Source organism: Canis lupus, chromosome 20 (genome assembly GCF_003254725.2).
Source record: "Canis lupus dingo isolate Sandy chromosome 20, ASM325472v2, whole genome shotgun sequence".
NCBI classification, from domain to species: domain Eukaryota; kingdom Metazoa; phylum Chordata; class Mammalia; order Carnivora; family Canidae; genus Canis; species Canis lupus.
This window is the reverse complement of record NC_064262.1, coordinates 8,222,771-8,240,945: the sequence shown is the minus strand read 5'-3', so window position 1 is coordinate 8,240,945 and position 18,175 is coordinate 8,222,771. Positions and strand designations below refer to the sequence as shown.

Below are 18,175 nucleotides of genomic sequence, written 5' to 3'. Positions count from 1 at the left end.
AGATACATGAATGATCAACAGAAAAGCTTCCCCCGCACTGAAATGCCCACATGTGAGAGAAGGCTAAAGGAATACTTACAATCATATCCTCATGGGAGGTGTCCACAGTGTTAATTACTGACACCTAGAACCAAAGATATAGTTGGTAAAAGAACAGAGGGCAGTTAGAACGCAATCACCTTATTAAACGTACCAGTCATTTCTAAAGTTCTTGACTGCATTTGTTCGTTCACTCATTACACATTTACTTTAAGTATCTTCTTTTTGCCAAGCACCGTGTCAGTGACTGGAGATACAGACACAAATAAATATTTCTTGCCCCTGAAAATCTCACACATAAGTAACGCTAACATGGAAAGATAGGTACTTTAACAGCAGTTTACGTGTACTATAGCAGCCTGAGGAACTGGTGGTGGCAGACATGAATTGGGACTTAGATGATGAGGACTTTACCAGGTGGCTCAGGGGGAAAACGTACAGTCCAAGCAGAGGCAATAACATGAACAGAGAGGGGAGAATGGCAAGCAGTCTTGGCTACCTCTGAGGGTGAAGGAGGATGCTGGAGGATCTATGGCTGTTGTTCCTTTTCTGGATGACAGAGCTTCTGATTTACAGGCAGTTTGGGCAGAACAGTTAATACCTAAGCCTTGGAGAACCAATTCAAGGCGGACAGCTTCCTGGTCCACCACTTATGACAGGTTCTAGGCTGTCACCCACTGGGATCCAGGTTGAACAACTTAGGGAGCTGGAACACAGCTGCATGGTCTTCACCCTCTCACTCCTCTTTAAGGTCCAGCTCAAATTATGCCCGTTTTGAAGGTTCCCAGATTCTCCAACCTGCTGAACTCCTCTGAATATCTGAAGCACTGAGAGCACAACAGTTCACACTCTTTCTTTTCTGAAAACAGACCCAGGGTCTGTGTCACCTACAGTTCTGAATCTTTTCAAATCACCAGCACAGTGTTCTGCAACCAGAAGGAACTCAGTGACTGCTTGCTGAATGAACAAAACCAGAGAGTTTTACTCTTTAAACTCCCGGGATAGAAAAGGGCTGAAAGGGAGGTTTCAGTTTGGAACTGGTATTCCTTACCACCATCCCCATTTCATCTTTTTCCAGCACAAGCCCTACAAGTATAAAGTCTGATTTGACTTTTCAGAAAAGTGGACACTGGAGGAGACAGTTGCCAAGCAGTTCAAAAGGTACATATCAAGTAAGCACAGGTCTCTCCCATCAAATTCGAGACTCCCTAATAAGTGGGCCTCCAAGGTCTGCAAAAGCAAGTAAAGATAAAAGAGAAGCGTCTCCTACTTTTGCCAAGCAGTCTAGGTTACAAAGGGCTTTCACATATGCACCAGGAAGGACAAAGGGCAGAATTAACTGAAGCCATCCTATAACTAAGGAACTGAAGGAGCCTAGAGAAGAGGGAGCACTTGCCCAAGTCACAGAGATTGTTAAAGGTGGAGCTGGAAAACAGCCTGACCTGTTAATTCCCAGCTCACAAAGCTTTCCACTCCACTAGGCTGCCTATCCAGAACATACAGTAAGTAGTTGTTACAGTAAATTCTCTAAATCAATGGCTGAGGGCCAAGGAGAGTCAGGAAGAAAAGTTTCCTGGTAGTTTCATACCAGGTCACTAACTAGCACGGATTTTTAACCACTTTCACCCACCAGCCAGGACTGGTGAGCCACACTTCTGAACAAGTGTTTTAAGAGCTCCCTTCTTGGGGATCCCTGGGTGGCTCAGCGGTTTAGTACCTGCCTTTGGCCCAGGGCCTGATCCTGGAGTCCCGGGATCGAGTCCCACATTGGGCTCCTGCATGGAGCCTGCTTCTCCCTCTGCCAGTGTCTCTGCTTCTCTCTCTCTCTCTCTCTCTCTGTGTCTCTCATGAATAAATAAAAATAAAATATTAAAAAAAAATAAAAAAATAAAAGCTCCCTTCTAAAAAAGTCCTCCCTCCTGAGCACCTCACATTGTCTGATCCTTGTTAAGTAGTAAGAGGCAGTGCCCTTAAAACAATTAAGCTCTTCAGAATTGGTTGAAGAGTTAAAATTTCATTTAGAGAGAGCTGAGTATCAGCTTAAGAGATTATTGTTGTTATTATTTTTTAAGGATTTTACTTATCTATTCATGAGAGACACAGAGAGGGGCAGAGACACAGGCAGAGGCAGAAGCAGGCTCCACGCAGGGAGCCCGACGCAGGACTCGATCCCAGGACCCGGGGACCACCACCTGAGCCGAAGGCAGACGCTCGACCAGGGGCGCCCAGAGCATAAGAGATTCTACACAGCGGCTGAAGGATCAGGGGCCTAAATAGATGAGCAGTTTCAGGGCAAGACCTCAACCCAGGGTCCTGACTTCCGGTTCCCAAAGGTTCCCTCAAACCCCAGGCACACCCACTGTCCTGAGCACGGGTTACCTGAGCCCGGCACCCCCCACCCCCTGCCCATGCAGGCTCCAGGGACGCGCTTTTATTTATCAGTTATCATCCATTCACTCAATGAGTCAACGAGGCATGACTGTACATCGGATCCTAGAGATGTAAAAACCCGAGTCTACCTCCAGAGAGTAATTTAGCTCGTCCTTACATGAGGTTCTTGAACTGCCCGTCACACTTCGGGGCCCTACATTCACGTCCACATACACCTCTGCTGGGGCAGGTGGGAGGCGGCACAAGGGTGGTCACGGGGTTCGCGTCCCGGCTCGGTCACTTAGGCGGCTGCGGAAGAGGTTCGCCTCTCGGAACCTCAAGCTTCGCGGGCGGCGCGTCCATCTCGGGGCAGCACCTATTCTGCGGGGCCGTTAGCGGGCCGCAGACCCCGAGCAACGCTGGGAACTTCCTAAGGTTTAGGATACGGAAGCTCCCCCGGTGTTCTGGGTTTTGTTTTCAGTTGTCGGGGGGAAGAGAAAGAAAAGAAGGAGCGAGAGGCGCGGGGGCGGCTCGGCCGGCGGAGTTCCCGGAGCTGCCGCGGCCTCCTCCGGCCTCCCCCTCCGAAGGGTTCCGAGACGCGAGGCCAGAACCCCGCAGGCCCCGAAGCGGCGGAGGGGGAGCTGACCGGCCGAGGCCGCGGCTCTACCCTTGGCACGGTCAGGGAACCCGGGAGAGGGCCCCGTGCTCTGCCCCCACACTCACCATGGCTGCGACGGCGGCAGCTCCCGGCCTCGGACGTGGCAGCTCCCGGCGGCGCCCCCGAACAGCTCACTTCCGGCGCCGGGCGGGCCGGCGGGCCGCGGCGCTGGAGCCTCCGGGTAGCAACGCGCTTCCGCTCGCACAAACGTTCCGGGGCGGCGCCCCGCCCTCCCGAGGCCCCGCCCCTTCTGCGTGCGGATCGCGGGAGACCAAAGGGGGAGGGGCTTTGGTCTCTGATTCTGATCCCGGGGCTCTTGGAGTCGGGAGCTCGAGCCCATCTTCTCTTCCCAGCAGGCCCCCCCTTTTGCTGAGATCTATGCACGAGAGGAAGGCCTCGTAACTGCAGCTTCACCCGCCTCCCTGCAGAGCTGGGTGCCACCGGCCTTAAGAGGAACACTGTAGGAGGAGTAATTTTTTGGGTAGTGGGTAGACTGGTCCTGGTGCTTCCTTGTTGTTGGGACCTCAGGACCCAAAGCTGGGGCCAGGGGCAGAGACGGCCAGGAAATGCCAGCTACCGGCGGCTGAGCCCTTTCACCGTGCCCTCTCCAAACCGCGGGACCCAATGCCTCCAAACTGCCCCTTCCGCACAGTCTTGGGATCCTGTGAAGTAGAAACCCCAGGCAGGGTGGGATCTCATCTGGGTTTCTGCAGCTAGAGCCCAGGAGCTAAACCCTCGTGTCCCCAGCCCTTAGGTCCCGGGCTTCCCACTAGCACGATGAGAATGTCGTGAAGCTGATGGAGCCTGGGAGCTCCCCTCGGCCACACCTGGTGGGGCAGACCTGGACCCTTCCTGGTGTTAAGGAGTCCAGGGGCCTAGGGTGGAGCTCAGGCTCGCTTTGAGTAAGTCACCAGCCCTCAGTTTCTCTCTTGACACTGGGTGGAAGATCCCTAGCTAGAGGTGGTCACTGCTGGAAGGAAGACGTTAAGGCTCAAGAGACTGTGATAGGCCTAGACCACCAAGGAGCTTTGGAGAGGGGGCCAAGGATGTGGGGTCTCCGAGTTAAGAGCTGGGCCTCCAGACAGCAGCCCACCCTCTCACCCTCACCTCAGCTTTCAAGATTATTTCCCTCTGATGGAGAAATATTGCAGGGGTGTTGGGGACAGCACTTAAAAGTGGAGCAGGGGGCAGCGGAGGTGGGGCTTTTGGGTCTCCTGTTCTTCAAGGGACAAGCCCTGGCCTTGGATCTGTAGCTGCACCACCGATTCTCTGGGTGCATCAGTTCTCTCTGAGCCTTGCTTTGCTCGAGTGGAAAATGGGGACAGTCACATTTTTAATATAATACGAATATACTGCATGGGTCATAGTTGGTATTAAAGGAACTCCCTGGGATGGGCGTCGAAGTTGGAAAGATTGAGGATTCGGGACAAGCAATGCAATTGTATCTTATTCATTAAGGTATTTGCTGGTGAGACTGAAAGGCACTGTAATATAGAGGTTTCACATGCTAATTCTGGCATCATTTCTGGCTAGGATCATGACTTGTTTCTTTCTAGGTGGGTGTACCCTTCATCTCTCTGAGCTGCTGTCTCCTTGTCTGTTAAGTGGAAATTATAATACTACACTGAAGGTATATGTTGGGAGTAAATGGATCCTGGGATGTGAAACTGTTTGGAAGTTAGATGGGCCTATATGGTGCTTGATCTGAAGATCAGTTCTCCCTGACAAGGCCTAGTCTTTAGTGTGTGTATGTGTGTGTGTATGTGTCCATGGGGAAAGGTGCACATGTGCAACCCTCAACCTTTGAACCAACACTGAGATCATCTCTTGGTTTGGGCACATTCTTGTTTTCTGCTGATGCTCAGCAGAGGTTTGCAAAGTTCAGATTCTGCCTCCCGCCTCCCTAGTAAGGGATGCCACCTACATCTTTTGTCCCCATCTTCCTTCAGCTCCCTCCAGTTGATCCTAGACCCCCCACATCAGGCCATTCTTAACTTTCCCCAGTATGCGCCCCCTTCCTCCCAGACCCTCTGTCCCAAATCTCTTCCTCCTCCTTCTTCTCCTCCTAAGGCCTCTTCCCCCAAAGTCTTGCTCTCTGGGGCTGTCCACTGTTCCTCATGGAAGGTTAATGACTCATGACAGGTTAAACTTACTCCCTTAAATGGTGGAAGTTTGAAAGGTGTGACGCAGTGGAAGGAGAGAGACCACCCACTGAGCTGTGCACCCTTGGGCAAAGTGCCTTTCCCTCCCAGGGACTCCATTTTCCCGAGTTCAAGTCCACAGAGGGCGGGGACCCAGCTGTCCTTCGGAAAAAGGCCTTGTGATGTGTACCGTGTCTGCGTTTCCACGTGTGCATTTATTGTTATTGCTCAGGATAGTGTTGAAAAGGCAGACAAATCCCATTAATTACAAAGAGCACAAGCCAGAGATACAGAGAAATAAAGAGTGTACAATAAGAGCACAGTCACTTCCCAGCCCCGATTGTCCCGGAGCCCCCCAGAGCCCGGGCAGCTTGTGGAAGCTGGAGCGGCACCATTTCCTCGCTACTCTGTTATAAAATATGTGCACACAAGAGTTAGCAGAGTGTGGCGACCCCCAAGAGGAAAGGTCCGGAGGGAGAGCACCACAGGCATTACAAAACAGACTTAGGGGGCTGAGGAGGTCCCAGAGCAGCCTCAAAGGTCTTGTTTTTGGTGGAGGGGGTGATAGGTGATGTCCAGGGCCTGGGATCCCCTTCCTTTTACTAGGGTGAGTAGGATCTCTGCATCACAATCTGGACAGCTTGCTTTGTAACCTGTAAAAGACCTGGGGATTTTCTGCTGTTGTTTGATAGGGCTTGGCTCTGGAAGACCCAAAGCCTTCAAGAAATGCACTCCTCCCATCTTCTCATTGGATCTCAGATACTATGGAGAGAGTTTAGGGTGGGAGGCATGTTGCAGCGCACCCAGCTGACAGCCTCCCTTAAGTAGAGCAGGGATGGGCAGGGGGAGTCAGGGCACCCTGACTCTTGTCAGCAGGGCACCCTCCCTCTTGTCAACCCTGTGCTCTGGTTGGGACAAGGGGGCAAGGGACTGGTGGGAGCGATGGGGGCTGCTTCAGAGTTAGGGGAAGGTTTGAAGGTCTGAGAAAGAAATTCCTGCATCCCAAAGGACCTATTACACAACCGCTGAATAAACTCTGAATAAAGAACAAGAAGTGAATCCCCCTCCCCCAACAAAAATAAAAAAGTTCGTTCAGGAGAGGGAGACAGAAATACATATTTCTTCCTGAAGAAAATTAGAACTATAGACAACTGGGCCATGCATTCTGGTAGCTCCAGGTCTGGGAGAGAGAGAGATCCCTCTCTTCCTCTTCTGGGGCAGATGGAAGGTCCACCACAGCACAACCAAGGTGGGTGACTGAGTTCTAAACTGAGACTGGGGGTAGGGCTTGGTGGCCTTTCCTGATGACAGCCTTGCTTAGGGTACAGGGGAGATCATGGGAGGAACATTCCCCCAGGATTTAGAATGCTCTTTTTGTTTCTCCTTATGGGACGCTATTTAGTGACCCTGAATGAACAGTGCTTACAATGGCAGGAAGCCCTTTGCCAGTAAAATGACAGGGCCCAGGATTTGGGGTGGGGGAAGGACAGGGGGGTTGTGGTGGAAGACTTGGCAACATTGTGAAGTTTCCTTAAAAGAATAGCTGTGAGACAATAACCAGGAAATTTCGTTTAAAAAAAAAAAGAGGGAAGGGTACTTATCCCTCCACATGATAAAACATTATATAAAATGACAGTAATTAGAACTGTATGGCTGGTGCCAGATGAGACACCCAGAGAAGGGAACAGAAATTCCAGAAATAGACCCAAATCTATATAAGCTATCAATATGTAGTACAAGTGGCATTTCAACATGGTTGGGAAGAGAGCAGCTATTCAATAAGTAGGCTACCCAGGCTGAGATGGGTCCAGAGTCCTTGGCCCACTACTGTCATTGTCATTGGTCTGGTCTCAAAAGCAGGGCACCCTCCCTCTTGTCAACCCTGTGCTCTGGTTGGGACAAGGGGGCAAGGGACTGGTGGGAGCGATGGGGGCTGCTTCAGAGTTAGGGGAAGCACTGCCTGAGACACAGGGAGGAAACGTTCCTCCCTGCCCGCCTCCACAGGTGGGTGATTCTTCATCCCCGGGGGTCACTGAATGTGCCCCCTGCTCTTCTCTCATCTGTTGAGGGGAGACAAGTGGTTGAGCTTAGACCTCAGAATGAATCTGCTATCTTCTGAAGCCCTTGTCCAGAGGACAGAAAAGAAGCTAAGTGGATGGTGCGGTCCCAAACCGGAAAAAAAAAAAATTACAGAGTATATATTTGCTGTGTTCTGGTTGATGTTGTTTTTTGCCTTTTTTTTTTTTTTTTTTTTTTTTTTAAACCACAGACATTTCAGAACCACACTGCGGGAATAAGAAGAGTCAGCAATTGAAAGCATAACCATTGCATAGTATTAAATGAACAGAGACGGTGAGTTCTTTATTTACAATTATTGTCTAGATAAAAAAATTCATAAAAACAGATGAATGGTCATAAATTATTTACCCCCTAATGGGGTGAACTGCCAAACGTACCCCATGCTGCTAGATATAGGACGCAGAGTGCAAGCTTTATGTACTACGGTGAGGTTTGACAAACCAATCATTTCCTGTGTGTGTGTCTGTGTGTGTGTGTGCGCGCGCACGTGCGTGTATGTGTGTGTGTGTCTGTGTGTGTGTGTGTGTGTGTGTGTGTGAGCATCCATCATTCCTGACAAGAAAAGACCAACACTAAGGTCGGGTGTTCCCGGTCACTCTACCACCGCTCCCTGTTCCCCAAGCTAAGCTCTGCTCAGAGAAAGCCTCCTGTTTTCCCTGTGTCCTGGCTCCTAATGAACAGGGAGCGTGGTACGCACACGCAGCTCTCCTGGTGTTGTGGAATGAGGTCATGGACACAAGATTGGAACAGAGAAGGTGGGGATATGGGAAACCTTGAGAAAGGAAACTACAAAAAAACAAAAACAAAAAACCACCATGTTCCAAGGCTGCTCCATGTTTTCCATGAGTGGGTCTTTCCTTTCCTGGCAGGAGAACAGCGGGCTGGCTTTTGGTGGTGTTTGTATTGGAATCCAATAAGCATATCTGAGGGCTGGTCACCCTGTTGGGGTTGCAGTTTCCTTTGCTGGGTACATTCAGAGATACTCCTTCGCGACATTCAAGGGATGCTCTCACGCGCAGAAGGTCCTCCTTCCAGGAAGGTTTGCCAAGTGGGATGGGCAGACTTGGGATCCCAAACCCTCAGGTTCCTTCACAGCCACCCAGACGTAGGCCCTCCCAGCGGACTATGGCTCTTTTCCCAAGTGGCTCTCATCTTGTTTGTGGGAGAATTCTCTGGGCCTGGAGAGGGGAAGGGCCGAGCTGACACAGAGCAACCATGGGAAGGGTCAGTCTGAGGAGCGCATTTCGCAAGCGAGGTGGAAAGTGTTTGGTTTTCCTTGAAGCATGGGACGTCATCGATCATGGTATTCAAAATGTCTTTTGCACTGTACAAGTTTATGGAAAAAGATTGTATGCTGAAAAGTCTCAAAGCAAACTTTGTATTAAATACAAAAGTTCTTTTATGAAAAAAGCTGATACCCACAAAGTGCTTAGCAGTTAAGAGGCTGACGTACAATTAAATAAGCTCTCATTAAGTGGGATTACTAGTGCTGTTATTGTCTTGGGGGGAAATTAACCACCTTTTCTCACCTGTGATACTGTAGGGTTTCAGAATGGCTTTCTGTCTGGGAAAGCAAGACTTGCTGTCGAAAGGCTACAGTATATATTGCGACTACAGGAAGACAATTTGGTTTAAAAATCACACTGAATACATCTCAATATACACATCATAAGGTTCGTTCGGATCTAAATAGTGCAGAGAAAAAGGCTATTCTTCTTCAAAAATAAAAATAAAAGCAGCAAGCCATAATGATCCTCATCCAGTATGCCAACAGCTCATACGCTGCAATTTATAAGTAAATAAACCTCTAAATTACTTAAAAAAAAAAAGAAAAAGAAAATCAACACAGTAGCATTTATAATATTGCAACACTACCTCAACCTCTGTACAGACAGTGCCAAAGAGAACCTCTTTTTTTTGAAATGCTCTTGGTAAACTCAAGCGAGTTTCATCGAGAGAAAAGTCTTCAACCAAAGCTTGGCGGATGCCCGGATCCTCGGGCTGGGCCGGCCAGTAGCGCTACGAACCTAAGAAGCCTTCTCTCCTCCTCTCCCTTGTCTACGGAGCACGGTGTTAACCCCCTTCCGGATGGATACTCGGTAGTGTTTGGCTTCTGTCTGGGCCTCCCGTGGTAGTGACATAATTGAACGGAAACAGCAGGCAAAAATCAGAGCATGGCTATTGTAAAACATCAAGGATGCAATCCGGGGAAGTGTCTGTTGGGCTGAGCTGTTTTTATAGCATCTCAGCCACCAGTGTTCTTAAACCGTACAAATAGCCAAAGACGTTATCTACAGGTTTGTAAACAAATTACATTCTTGTTTTAGGACATAAATAAGTTAAAATAGAGCAATTTAAGCGGAAACAAGGCAACATGCCGGCAAAAAAAAAAAAGAAAGAAAAAAAAACTTTATATATCCGTGTGTGTGTGTATATATATATATATATATACCTATCTATATGGACGTATACAGTCTTGGAAAAGTATACGTTGATATAGATACAAAGAAATGGATATAACCTTGTGAGTGTCTATGAAGTTCTTCGGTTCCGTTGGTGCAAATTTACTAGGTGAGTGAAGCTCTGCAGTTTCAAAAAGTTGTTAAATTAACCTATACAACTGAGACCATGCTGCGCAAGCATTTTCAAAAACTCACAGACCAGTGGATTGGATAAATAGTCTCAGAAAAGAGTCTGTTTGCAGTTCCCGCCTAAGAAAACAAACAAAAAACCCTCCCCGACCCCCCCCACACCAAACAAGGGGAGGACTGGAAGTGTACAGTACATTCATGCAGGGGACGTGGTGGCCTGGCGGGTGCATGGCTGGTCCATGTTTGGGCAGGAGCCTGGGAGGGCTTGTCCTGGGAAGATCGCTCACTCCCGGGGACACCCCGGGGAGACCCCGCCCCCCTTGCCTCAAAGTGAAAAAGAGTTCAAACAGCATCGCAGCCAGAAAAAGGGTCTCTTGGAGGGGGGGGGAATGTTGGTTTTCTCGCCAGTATTTGGTTTCCTGTTGTTGCTCGTTGCTGCTTGGGTGAGCTGGGTGCCTGGATGGGTGGGGCCCGGGGGTGGGTGGCGGCGGGGGTCCTCAGCTAAAGCGACGTCTCCAGGCTGTGGATGGGACTCCCTGGACTTGAAGAGGTAGCTGATTTGCTTGTGTCGGTTGTCAGGTTGATCCCGCTGTCGATGGCGCTGTTGTTCTTGTTGAGCGATGACGGCGGGCTCGAATTCTGCTTGAGCGCGGCATCTTCTTCCAGGTCGGTGTCGTCAATGAGGGGGATGTGGGGCTGGGAATCTTCGATCCGGAATTCAGGGTGAGCCATGAAATTATGGATGGAGGTTCGAGACTCAGGCTTTTCTAGACCTTCATAGAGAGAGCTACGGAACGCCTTCACGACGCGAATCTGCAAGGGAAGCACAGGGGTGAGAAGCACTGCCTTGGGGGGGGGCCGGCAGCCAAGCTTGGGGGGGTGCTCGGAGGAGGGGCTGGGGGAAGGGGGTAGGCACAGCGGGCGGCTGGAATCCACAGTCGCTGGGTGTTATGAGCAGGGGAAGGAGGGGGAAGAATGGAAGAGGGGGCTCAGGTTATATGCGTCCATGAGGTTTTAAAAACTGCTTTGGTTTTGGTCAGAACTACAGTATCATTCGGACAGGAGGAATCAAGCCCCATCACAGATGGTGGGAACCAGTGGTTAGAGGAAGCATAGTCCACTCCGGCGGGCACCCAGACCTAGTGAGAGACTGAGCCTTGTTAACTTTAAAGCAGAAGTCCAACCATGCAGAAGGGGAGCGGGCCAGATGGGAATAAAGGAGGAAGGAGGAGAGGCTAGTTTTAGAAAAGTAATCTTAAGAAAACCACACGCAGTTAAGAAACCATACAACATGGAACAGATAACATGTCACGAAACAGAGAAGGAACAGAAAGGAGAGACAGTCGGATGAGCTGGGACAGGAGAAGACACACGAGGGCCAGAGGACAAGAACATCAAACCGAAGCAGCAAAGCAAACCAAAGCCAACTCAGGGCTTTCTGGGGTGCAGAGCAGAGGCAGCCAGAAAGCACGAAGGAGCCGGCGGACTGATGACATTCAGGGGCGGGAGCATGCCACGGTGAGGGGTTGGGAACCACACAGCACACACAGACAGACACACGGCTACACTTGGAAGCCTGGACAATGTGAACGGAGGTCTTTGTACCCAACGTTTCTTTCCTTCATGCATTTGGGAGGTAAACACTCGAGTATAGACTCAAAGCCCTGGCCAGTCATTGGAGGTGATTGACTTTGGGGTCCCTTATTTCCTGGGGCATTTTCTTTCTTTATTTGTGCTTTGAAAACACAAAACCTCCAAAAGGGAGGCCAGAATCAGATGGCCAAACCCAGCCCTGGGTGGGATTCTAGGGGTGTGGAGCCGAGCCACAAAACAGCACACTCTTTCATTTTCTGTGTCTTAGTCGGAACCCGTGGTGGTTCTCAGAAGTGTGAAAGGAGGTTGGAGGCTAGTGGAAGGAGCACTGGATTTGGAGTGAGGAGGACCTGAGTCTGAGTCCTGGCTCTGCCACTTTTGGTGCCTTGACCACGGGTGGGACACGCTGCCTCCCTGGCTGTCCTCTGTCCTGCCCCATGGATACAGAGGATTAGGACCCCCGTGTTGAAGAGAGGGGTCCCTTCTCCAGACTCCTGGGAGGGGGAAGCCGTGCCTATCATCTCAAGGGGAAGATGGGACTTGGGGGCAAAGGTTTTCACTCCTGTCTTCCCAGATCCAACTCAGAGTGGCGGCAGTGGCAGAGGAATACGAGGCGGAATCAGCGCCTCCAAGGAGCAGAGCCTTGCCAAGTTGTCCGTGGAGCCGAGGGTGCCTTGCCTGGCTCTCCCTGCAGAGCAGGGGCTGCCTCCATACCACAGGGCTGCAAGGGTGCGGGAACGGGGGGGGGGGGGGGGGCAGAGGATCAGCAGGGCTCTTGTGGTCTGAGGATTTGTGGAACTCTCAGCTAAGCCCAGGGGTGTTGGGTTGGTGGGAAACGGGTGGGGAAAGCCCTGTCCATGGGAGTGAATCTTCTAGGTGACTGTGTCTGATGGTTTTAGGTGTCGTAGCTAAGGGTTTATCTTACTATTTCAGAGGGAAGTGTTTCTAAAGCACCCAAGATGCTCCTCTGCCTTTTGATTTAGTGTGCACAAAGAATTTAAGTTGGTCAGTAATTCTTTTGGTCTTCTGTAAGACCCCTGAGTTTTGATGTTTTAAAAAAAATTTCTCTCTTTTGTTGTCAGCCATCATTACTCGTTCTGACTTTTCCTTATTTTCTCAAAAGCATCTCTGTCTCTTTTCCTTCTTAGGTGCTGTGGGCTGGGGACTCCAGGGGATCCTGCTTGTTGGAACCATGCTTTAAATGAGAGGCATCAGGCACCAAGCAAGAGCCAGCAGACGCTGTGTATTAGTGCTGGCACTCCGTAACGGCTGTTTGCCCTGAGGCCTCTTTCTCCCTGGATTCCCTATTCAAGGCTCTGTAGAGATGATTAAATATTCTGATCTCCTGATGAGCAAGCGACTACACCCTTGATTAAGTTAAAACAGCAAAAAAAGTGTTGTGGGCCTCAGTTTTCTTATCTGTAAAATGGAAATAATAATCATTGTAACTGTCCAGCCTAGTGCCCAGTGTGTTCTGAGGCTGTATTGCAATAAGGTGCTGGCCGGAGCGCCTGGTGGAGGAGGAGGGATGGTGGCGGGATCCTGTCATGTGACTGAAAATGCAGAGGGGACGACACACAATGAGATGCAGGCCCCTTGCCCTCCCCCTGGCATGGAGACAACAGAAAGAATGAACTGCTCTGGACAAGACTGTGGGGACAAGACTTTTCGGGACACCCCGCCATGGTCATCTCAAGTGTCCACTTCGGTTCTCTCCGCGGCTGAAATGAAAAAAATATGGGAAGAAAAAAAGCTCTTCCTCCTCCCATCCCTGCCTATCCTAAAGTGAGATTCTGGGACATAAGCTTCTTTTGGGTACAGGTTGAGGGGAGAGGGAAAAAGGATCCGATCTGTGGGATTTCAGACACTGGTTTGATCAGCACAAAGGGAGCAGGAGACCCACGCCCCTGTGGGATGGCTCGAGGGATTGCATCGGCCCCGGGCTGGGACGGGTTCGACATACTCGAATGTTTACCCGGCTTCAGGGAAGCCAAGAGTCTGGGATTGATTCACATTCATTTCAGGCTCAAGGTTAAAGACTCACAACCTCTTTTAATTTCACTCTCTCTTGCTGAACTCTGTCTCCAGGGTTCTCTAGCCCTCTAGGGAAACAAACACATGGAATATTCAGACAGTGGAGAGGTCTAGGCCCCACCCCAGAAGCAAGCCATCTCGCCAACCCAAGATTATGCTAAGTTTGTTACCAAAACGCTAATGAGAGGTACAGTTTTCTTTCCTTCTCCATTTCTCCCCTTAAGAGATGCGAACTCCTTGCCCTAGCAGTCCTCAGAATCACGGATGTGATGAGGGAAGCGAGAAGTGGCAGTAGGAGATGCCCCCTGTCTGGTAGTGGCCAGAAAGTGGCTGGTTCTGGGTTAGGTGTCTGATGTTCTCGGCCTGGTCGGTTTGAAGAAGGACCTTCACTGACCAACACCGAGCCTGCTATAAACTTGCTAAATACAAAAATGGCTTGGAGTTTGAGGGGCATGAGCAAGAGTTGCAGTGCAGTTTGGCCTTGGGTCACAGAGCTGAATGCTAATTTTGTCCTCGGTCACCAGTGGGAAGGTGCCCTTCTCCTCAGTCCTGGCCAGGCTGGCACAAATACAAGCAGAGAAACAGCTTTCCTGGCCTTCTAGACTCCAGAGGGTTGACCCCTCTCCGCTTTGTGAGGCTGTGGGAATGGGCACTGGTTCTGGAATGGAAATTCAAACTCTGCAGGCTCCAGGGCTATGGGCTTGTCTGGAAAGTGACGTGGGATGGTGGGAATAATGAGGCGCTTTGGAGTCAGACTCCTAGCCACTTACTTGTGTGATCATGGCCACGTCGGCCCAGTTCTCTGAGCCTCAGTGTCTTTCTCAGTGCAATGGGTATATTGACAGATCCTCCCTCCTATCTCCTTGGTGAGGCATATGCGTAGTGAAGGATGTGGGACCTACTTTGGAAAATGTTGAGTAAGGCTCAAGTATAAGGCCTTGGAGTATGCCTTTAAGTTTCTGGGGGAAAAAAACAAACTCACTCTTGAGTCAGTTAGAAGAGGAAGCAAAGAGAGTGGACCAGAGTTCCCTCCCAAACATTCTGGATGCAAGTCTGACCTGACTGTCATGTCACCACATGCATCTGTCTGCCTGGGGCCTCCATCTCACAGTGGTGCCAGGGGTGGGATTGGCTGGGGGGGCTCCTCACCCCACGGTCATGAGTCAGAAGTCTGCCTCAAGCACACACTGCCCCACCACTGGCCTTGGTGGTCAACTCCTGACAACCTAGGGGACAGTGGTTTGACTCATTCTAGGGTATACGGATTCCAGATATTTTGGACTCAGCATGCACATGGCCACGCTCCTGTGCTGGAGAATCCCCAGGAAGAAAACGCTGCTCAGAGGAGGCAGGAGGCAGCCTACTTCTTCATGCCACCCAAGCCGGACCCCTTCTCTTACTCCTGACTACTGGCATCACCTCCCTGTGAGAAAATAGCCTTTGACTCCTGAAGGGACCCTGCCTGGTAACCAGAGGGCCCTCAGAGTCCTTGGAGACCAGAGGAGGTATTGTATTATAGCAACAATTCAGGTGAAGGAGGAACTAGGGGTATTTATTCAGAGTTCACACTCTGACTATATTGATCAAAATGTGTGTGTTAAAGCTATAGAGGTTGCTATCCCATTTTGAACTAGTACTCCTGGCTGTCTTGACTTGGTGTCAAGTTCCCACAAGACACCCCAAATTACAGTCTGGATTCTCTGGTAGAGGATAGGAATACAAGATGCTTAAGGAGGCAAGATGAGGGAGTTGGATGAAGGAGTCATGCCTGACCAGCCCCTCTAGGTCCTTGGAAAGAATGGAGGGTGGGTGGGAATGGGTGTCTCTCTGAAGGGGGAGTGTTGAGAACTGATTATCACTCGACTGGTCTTATTGAATGGTTTTATAAATGACAGAAGAAAAGGTGAGAATGATATTGCCCAGGTTTGAGATGACCGAGCTCTTTCTCTAGGCTGAGAGCTAAGGTGTGGGGCTAAGCCATGGGAAGACTTCCAAAGGTTGCATGAGTGCCCAGAAATCCCAGGTGGGCTCTGGCTGTGGCCAGTGTGGAGCACCGTGCCTCAAAAGAGGTCAGACACAGCCAGAGGGATGTGGGAGTCAACAAGAGGGATGGCAAGAGCCAAAAGAAATGGATTCTTTCCCCAGTGGCTCTCCAGACTGGACTGCCCCCATCATGTTTTTAAAAATGATCCTTATGCTTGAACCAGGATCAAGAATTGTATGCTCTACCAACTGAGCTAGCCAGGCACCCCTAGCCTGGAACACTTCAAGTCAGGTGGTGGTGCTGAGCAAGGCCAGAGCTAAGTGGATGCAGGAGTAGGTCAGCCGGTGAGGCTCTCTGCTGTAAGGGGGAGGAGGATGGGACCAATGTGTTTCCTGCCTTGAGAAAGTCTGGCAATGACAGGCATGGAGACGTGACTTGGACACCATCTGCTCAACTAGGTCTCCATTTCACCTTGGCTTGTCTGGCCTCCCCATTGCTGGGTTTTTGTGCTAATGAATGAACACAGAAGGGCTTTTCTTCCCTTTCTGCATCCTCCCTGTTATCCTGCCTACCTGGCAGGGCTGTATCCACTGAACAGTTATGGGATATGAGCATATGCCATCAATAGGCTCTCTGTGGCTGGTGTCTCCTGCCCGAGGGCTCAGATGGCCCAGTTCCCACCCGGCATGCAGGTCCTCTCCTGCTCAGTGGTAGGGGATGTGTGTGTGGAGTGTACTGTGTTTGGATGGGGGTACGGGCACTTTATAAGATATGGAGAGGTGAAGCCCTGAGCCTATCCCTCATCAAAAGCCGAAGGACTGAAACACATTGTGGGAATCTGAGACCAGAACTAGGGATTCCCCTATAGTTTGGGAGGGGCTGACTGGAGACAAGTTCAGGGAGGCAGGTTATTCCTGCTGGGGCCAGAGGCATGGAGGGGTTCAGAAAGATCTAGGTAGGCCAGAGACGAGAGATCTAAGTCAGAAATGGTGGCATGAGGAGGTGAGCTTGGCAGGAGGGAGAAGATGGAGGAGGCCAGAGTCCCTGGCTATCCTCCAGATGAAGAAGGACAGGAAACCATGGGTTAGACCAGATCCCTCAGGGCCTGCTGGCGCCCAGCCAAGATGTGAAGCATGGTTCACCGTTTTCTGCCTGAGGTCAAGCTGAATGGGTCAAGAGCCCTGGCCTTTCTGGAAGGGGTCAGACCTTCAGCGTGCAGGGAAAAGGAGTGTGTGTAAGGCAGCTGGTGCCATCAGATGTACAAGGGAAGAAGGCAGAGGGTTCTGAACTACTGGGGCTGGGGCCTCTAGGCTGTGATCTCCTTGGTGGCCTGGGACCTCTGAACAATAATGCCCCTCTCTTGGCTGGACCCCACTGTGATTAACTGTGACCCCTGATGGCCTTAACCCTTGGTAACCCTTCACCTAACTGACTGTAAGACTCTGCCCTCCCAGCCAACTCTGAGCTTGCCCTGGTGGGCCAGGCTCTTCCTGATGGAGTGGAACCCTAGACTAATTGGGTCTCCTCCTTGCCGTGCTGGCTGACTGCTCCCCTTCAGCCGCTGTGACCCAGTGGGGGGCTGGAGCATTCGATCACTGGGAACTCCCTGGCCAGAAGCCGATCCTTTGACTCACCCAAGCCTTTTTGGCCACATGAGACCTTCACGACCCCCCGGCCAAGTGGTAAAACCCCGACCCTGACCCCAGCCAACCCTGGCCCACCAAGTGATGGCCACCCCGTGACTGGCTATACTCTCCTGACCAACAGGGACCCTCCTCGATGGCTGTGGCCCCTCGCCCCCCGCCCCATGTCCTTGGTGCCCCGGCCCCTGCCCGCCCAGCACTGGCGTCGGTGGCGCCCGAGGCAGTAAGGATTCACACTCACGCCCAGCTGCAGCAGGAGGAAGGCTGGTCGGAGAGGAAAGAGCATTGGACAACGACACGCGACTAGGGCTAGAGAGATTGGCTACGTCCTGGCTCTGGCTGGTGACGGAGGACTGTCTCCGCAGGGCCCCCTGAAAGGAGGCCCCGCTCTTGAAAGTATTGACTACTTCAATCTGCAACGGAGGAGAGAACGAGACAAGTTGCGAGAAGAACGGACACACAGCTACACGACTGACAGGCGCAACGCCACGAGCACAGCCGCAGCCACGGTGACGACGACGACGTGACTTAAATCAAACAAAGACTACCAGACACACTCAAAGGCTCTGAAAGACATATGCTCGGCGCCAGGCCCCTCTGTGGGCCCCAGAGCCCTGGGGAGGGCTGGCTAAGAGGGCTGCAAGCTGGGTCCTTGTCGTGGAGGAGAACCCAGGCTGTGTCGGGAGGGAAGGGGGGGCCTCTGACTCTGACACCTGCCCCGCTCCCCACCCCAGCTCTCCAAGAGGGTTGGCTCCTAAACCTCGGTCACCCCTAAAGCTGGAGGGGGGCTGCTGTGAAGGCCAATGAGAGGATGTTCAGGAGTGCCCTGTGGGGTGTGAAGCAGCCCAGGTGATTTACTCTTTGTTAGAGTGGGGTGCTAGGCCTGGCAGGGTGATGGGGGCAGCCGTGAACTTCCCAGACGGCTCTTCCCGGCAGTCTGGGCATGAGACCCACCCCACCCTCTCTTAGTTTCCTGGTCCCCTGTGCCCCTCCTCCCACAGGGCTGTGAACGTACAGTGTGACCTATAACTCCAGCCTGGGCA

General features: G+C 51.3%; 2 protein-coding genes and 1 long non-coding RNA gene across 23 annotated transcripts in view; 1 reads left to right on the top strand and 2 right to left on the bottom strand.

The window, feature by feature from the left end:
- The window catches only part of SEC13 (SEC13 homolog, nuclear pore and COPII coat complex component), a 33,590-nt gene extending 30,342 nt beyond the window's left edge, over positions 1 to 3,248 (bottom strand). Inside the window, exons 1-2 of one of the 2 annotated variants that reach the window (XM_025449918.3) lie at positions 3,133 to 3,248; positions 80 to 124 (exon numbers count right to left, since the gene is read on the bottom strand). In XM_025449918.3, coding sequence (XP_025305703.1) covers positions 80 to 124; positions 3,133 to 3,135 — 48 coding nt within the window. In that variant the 5' untranslated portion in view covers positions 3,136 to 3,248. Of the gene's footprint in view, positions 1 to 79; positions 125 to 2,587; positions 3,014 to 3,132 lie in introns of those variants that run through there. The other variant, XM_025449923.3, reaches the window with a different exon arrangement.
- Positions 3,249 to 3,337: 89 nt separating this feature from the next.
- Positions 3,338 to 12,924, top strand: LOC112661803 (uncharacterized). Of its 7 annotated transcripts, XR_007404420.1 has the most exons (8): positions 3,338 to 3,527; positions 4,624 to 4,697; positions 7,478 to 7,560; positions 10,458 to 10,544; positions 10,650 to 10,710; positions 10,919 to 11,020; positions 12,046 to 12,200; positions 12,620 to 12,924. It is a non-coding gene; the product is annotated as an uncharacterized LOC112661803 (long non-coding RNA). The 7 variants fall into 7 exon arrangements; XR_007404418.1 differs by having other exon boundaries at positions 10,458 to 10,710; XR_007404419.1 differs by lacking the exon at positions 10,919 to 11,020 and having other exon boundaries at positions 3,343 to 3,527.
- ATP2B2 (ATPase plasma membrane Ca2+ transporting 2) overlaps positions 7,544 to 18,175 on the bottom strand; it is a 371,080-nt gene continuing 360,448 nt past the window's right edge. For 9 of the 14 annotated variants that reach the window (XM_025449826.3, XM_049098562.1, XM_025449825.3 and 6 more), the window contains one exon: positions 7,544 to 10,691. In XM_025449826.3, coding sequence (XP_025305611.1) covers positions 10,380 to 10,691 — 312 coding nt within the window. In that variant the 3' untranslated portion in view covers positions 7,544 to 10,379. Of the gene's footprint in view, positions 10,692 to 13,518; positions 13,574 to 17,369; positions 17,546 to 18,175 lie in introns of all 14 variants that reach the window. The other 5 variants (XM_049098566.1, XM_025449893.3, XM_025449903.3 and 2 more) reach the window with 3 other exon arrangements.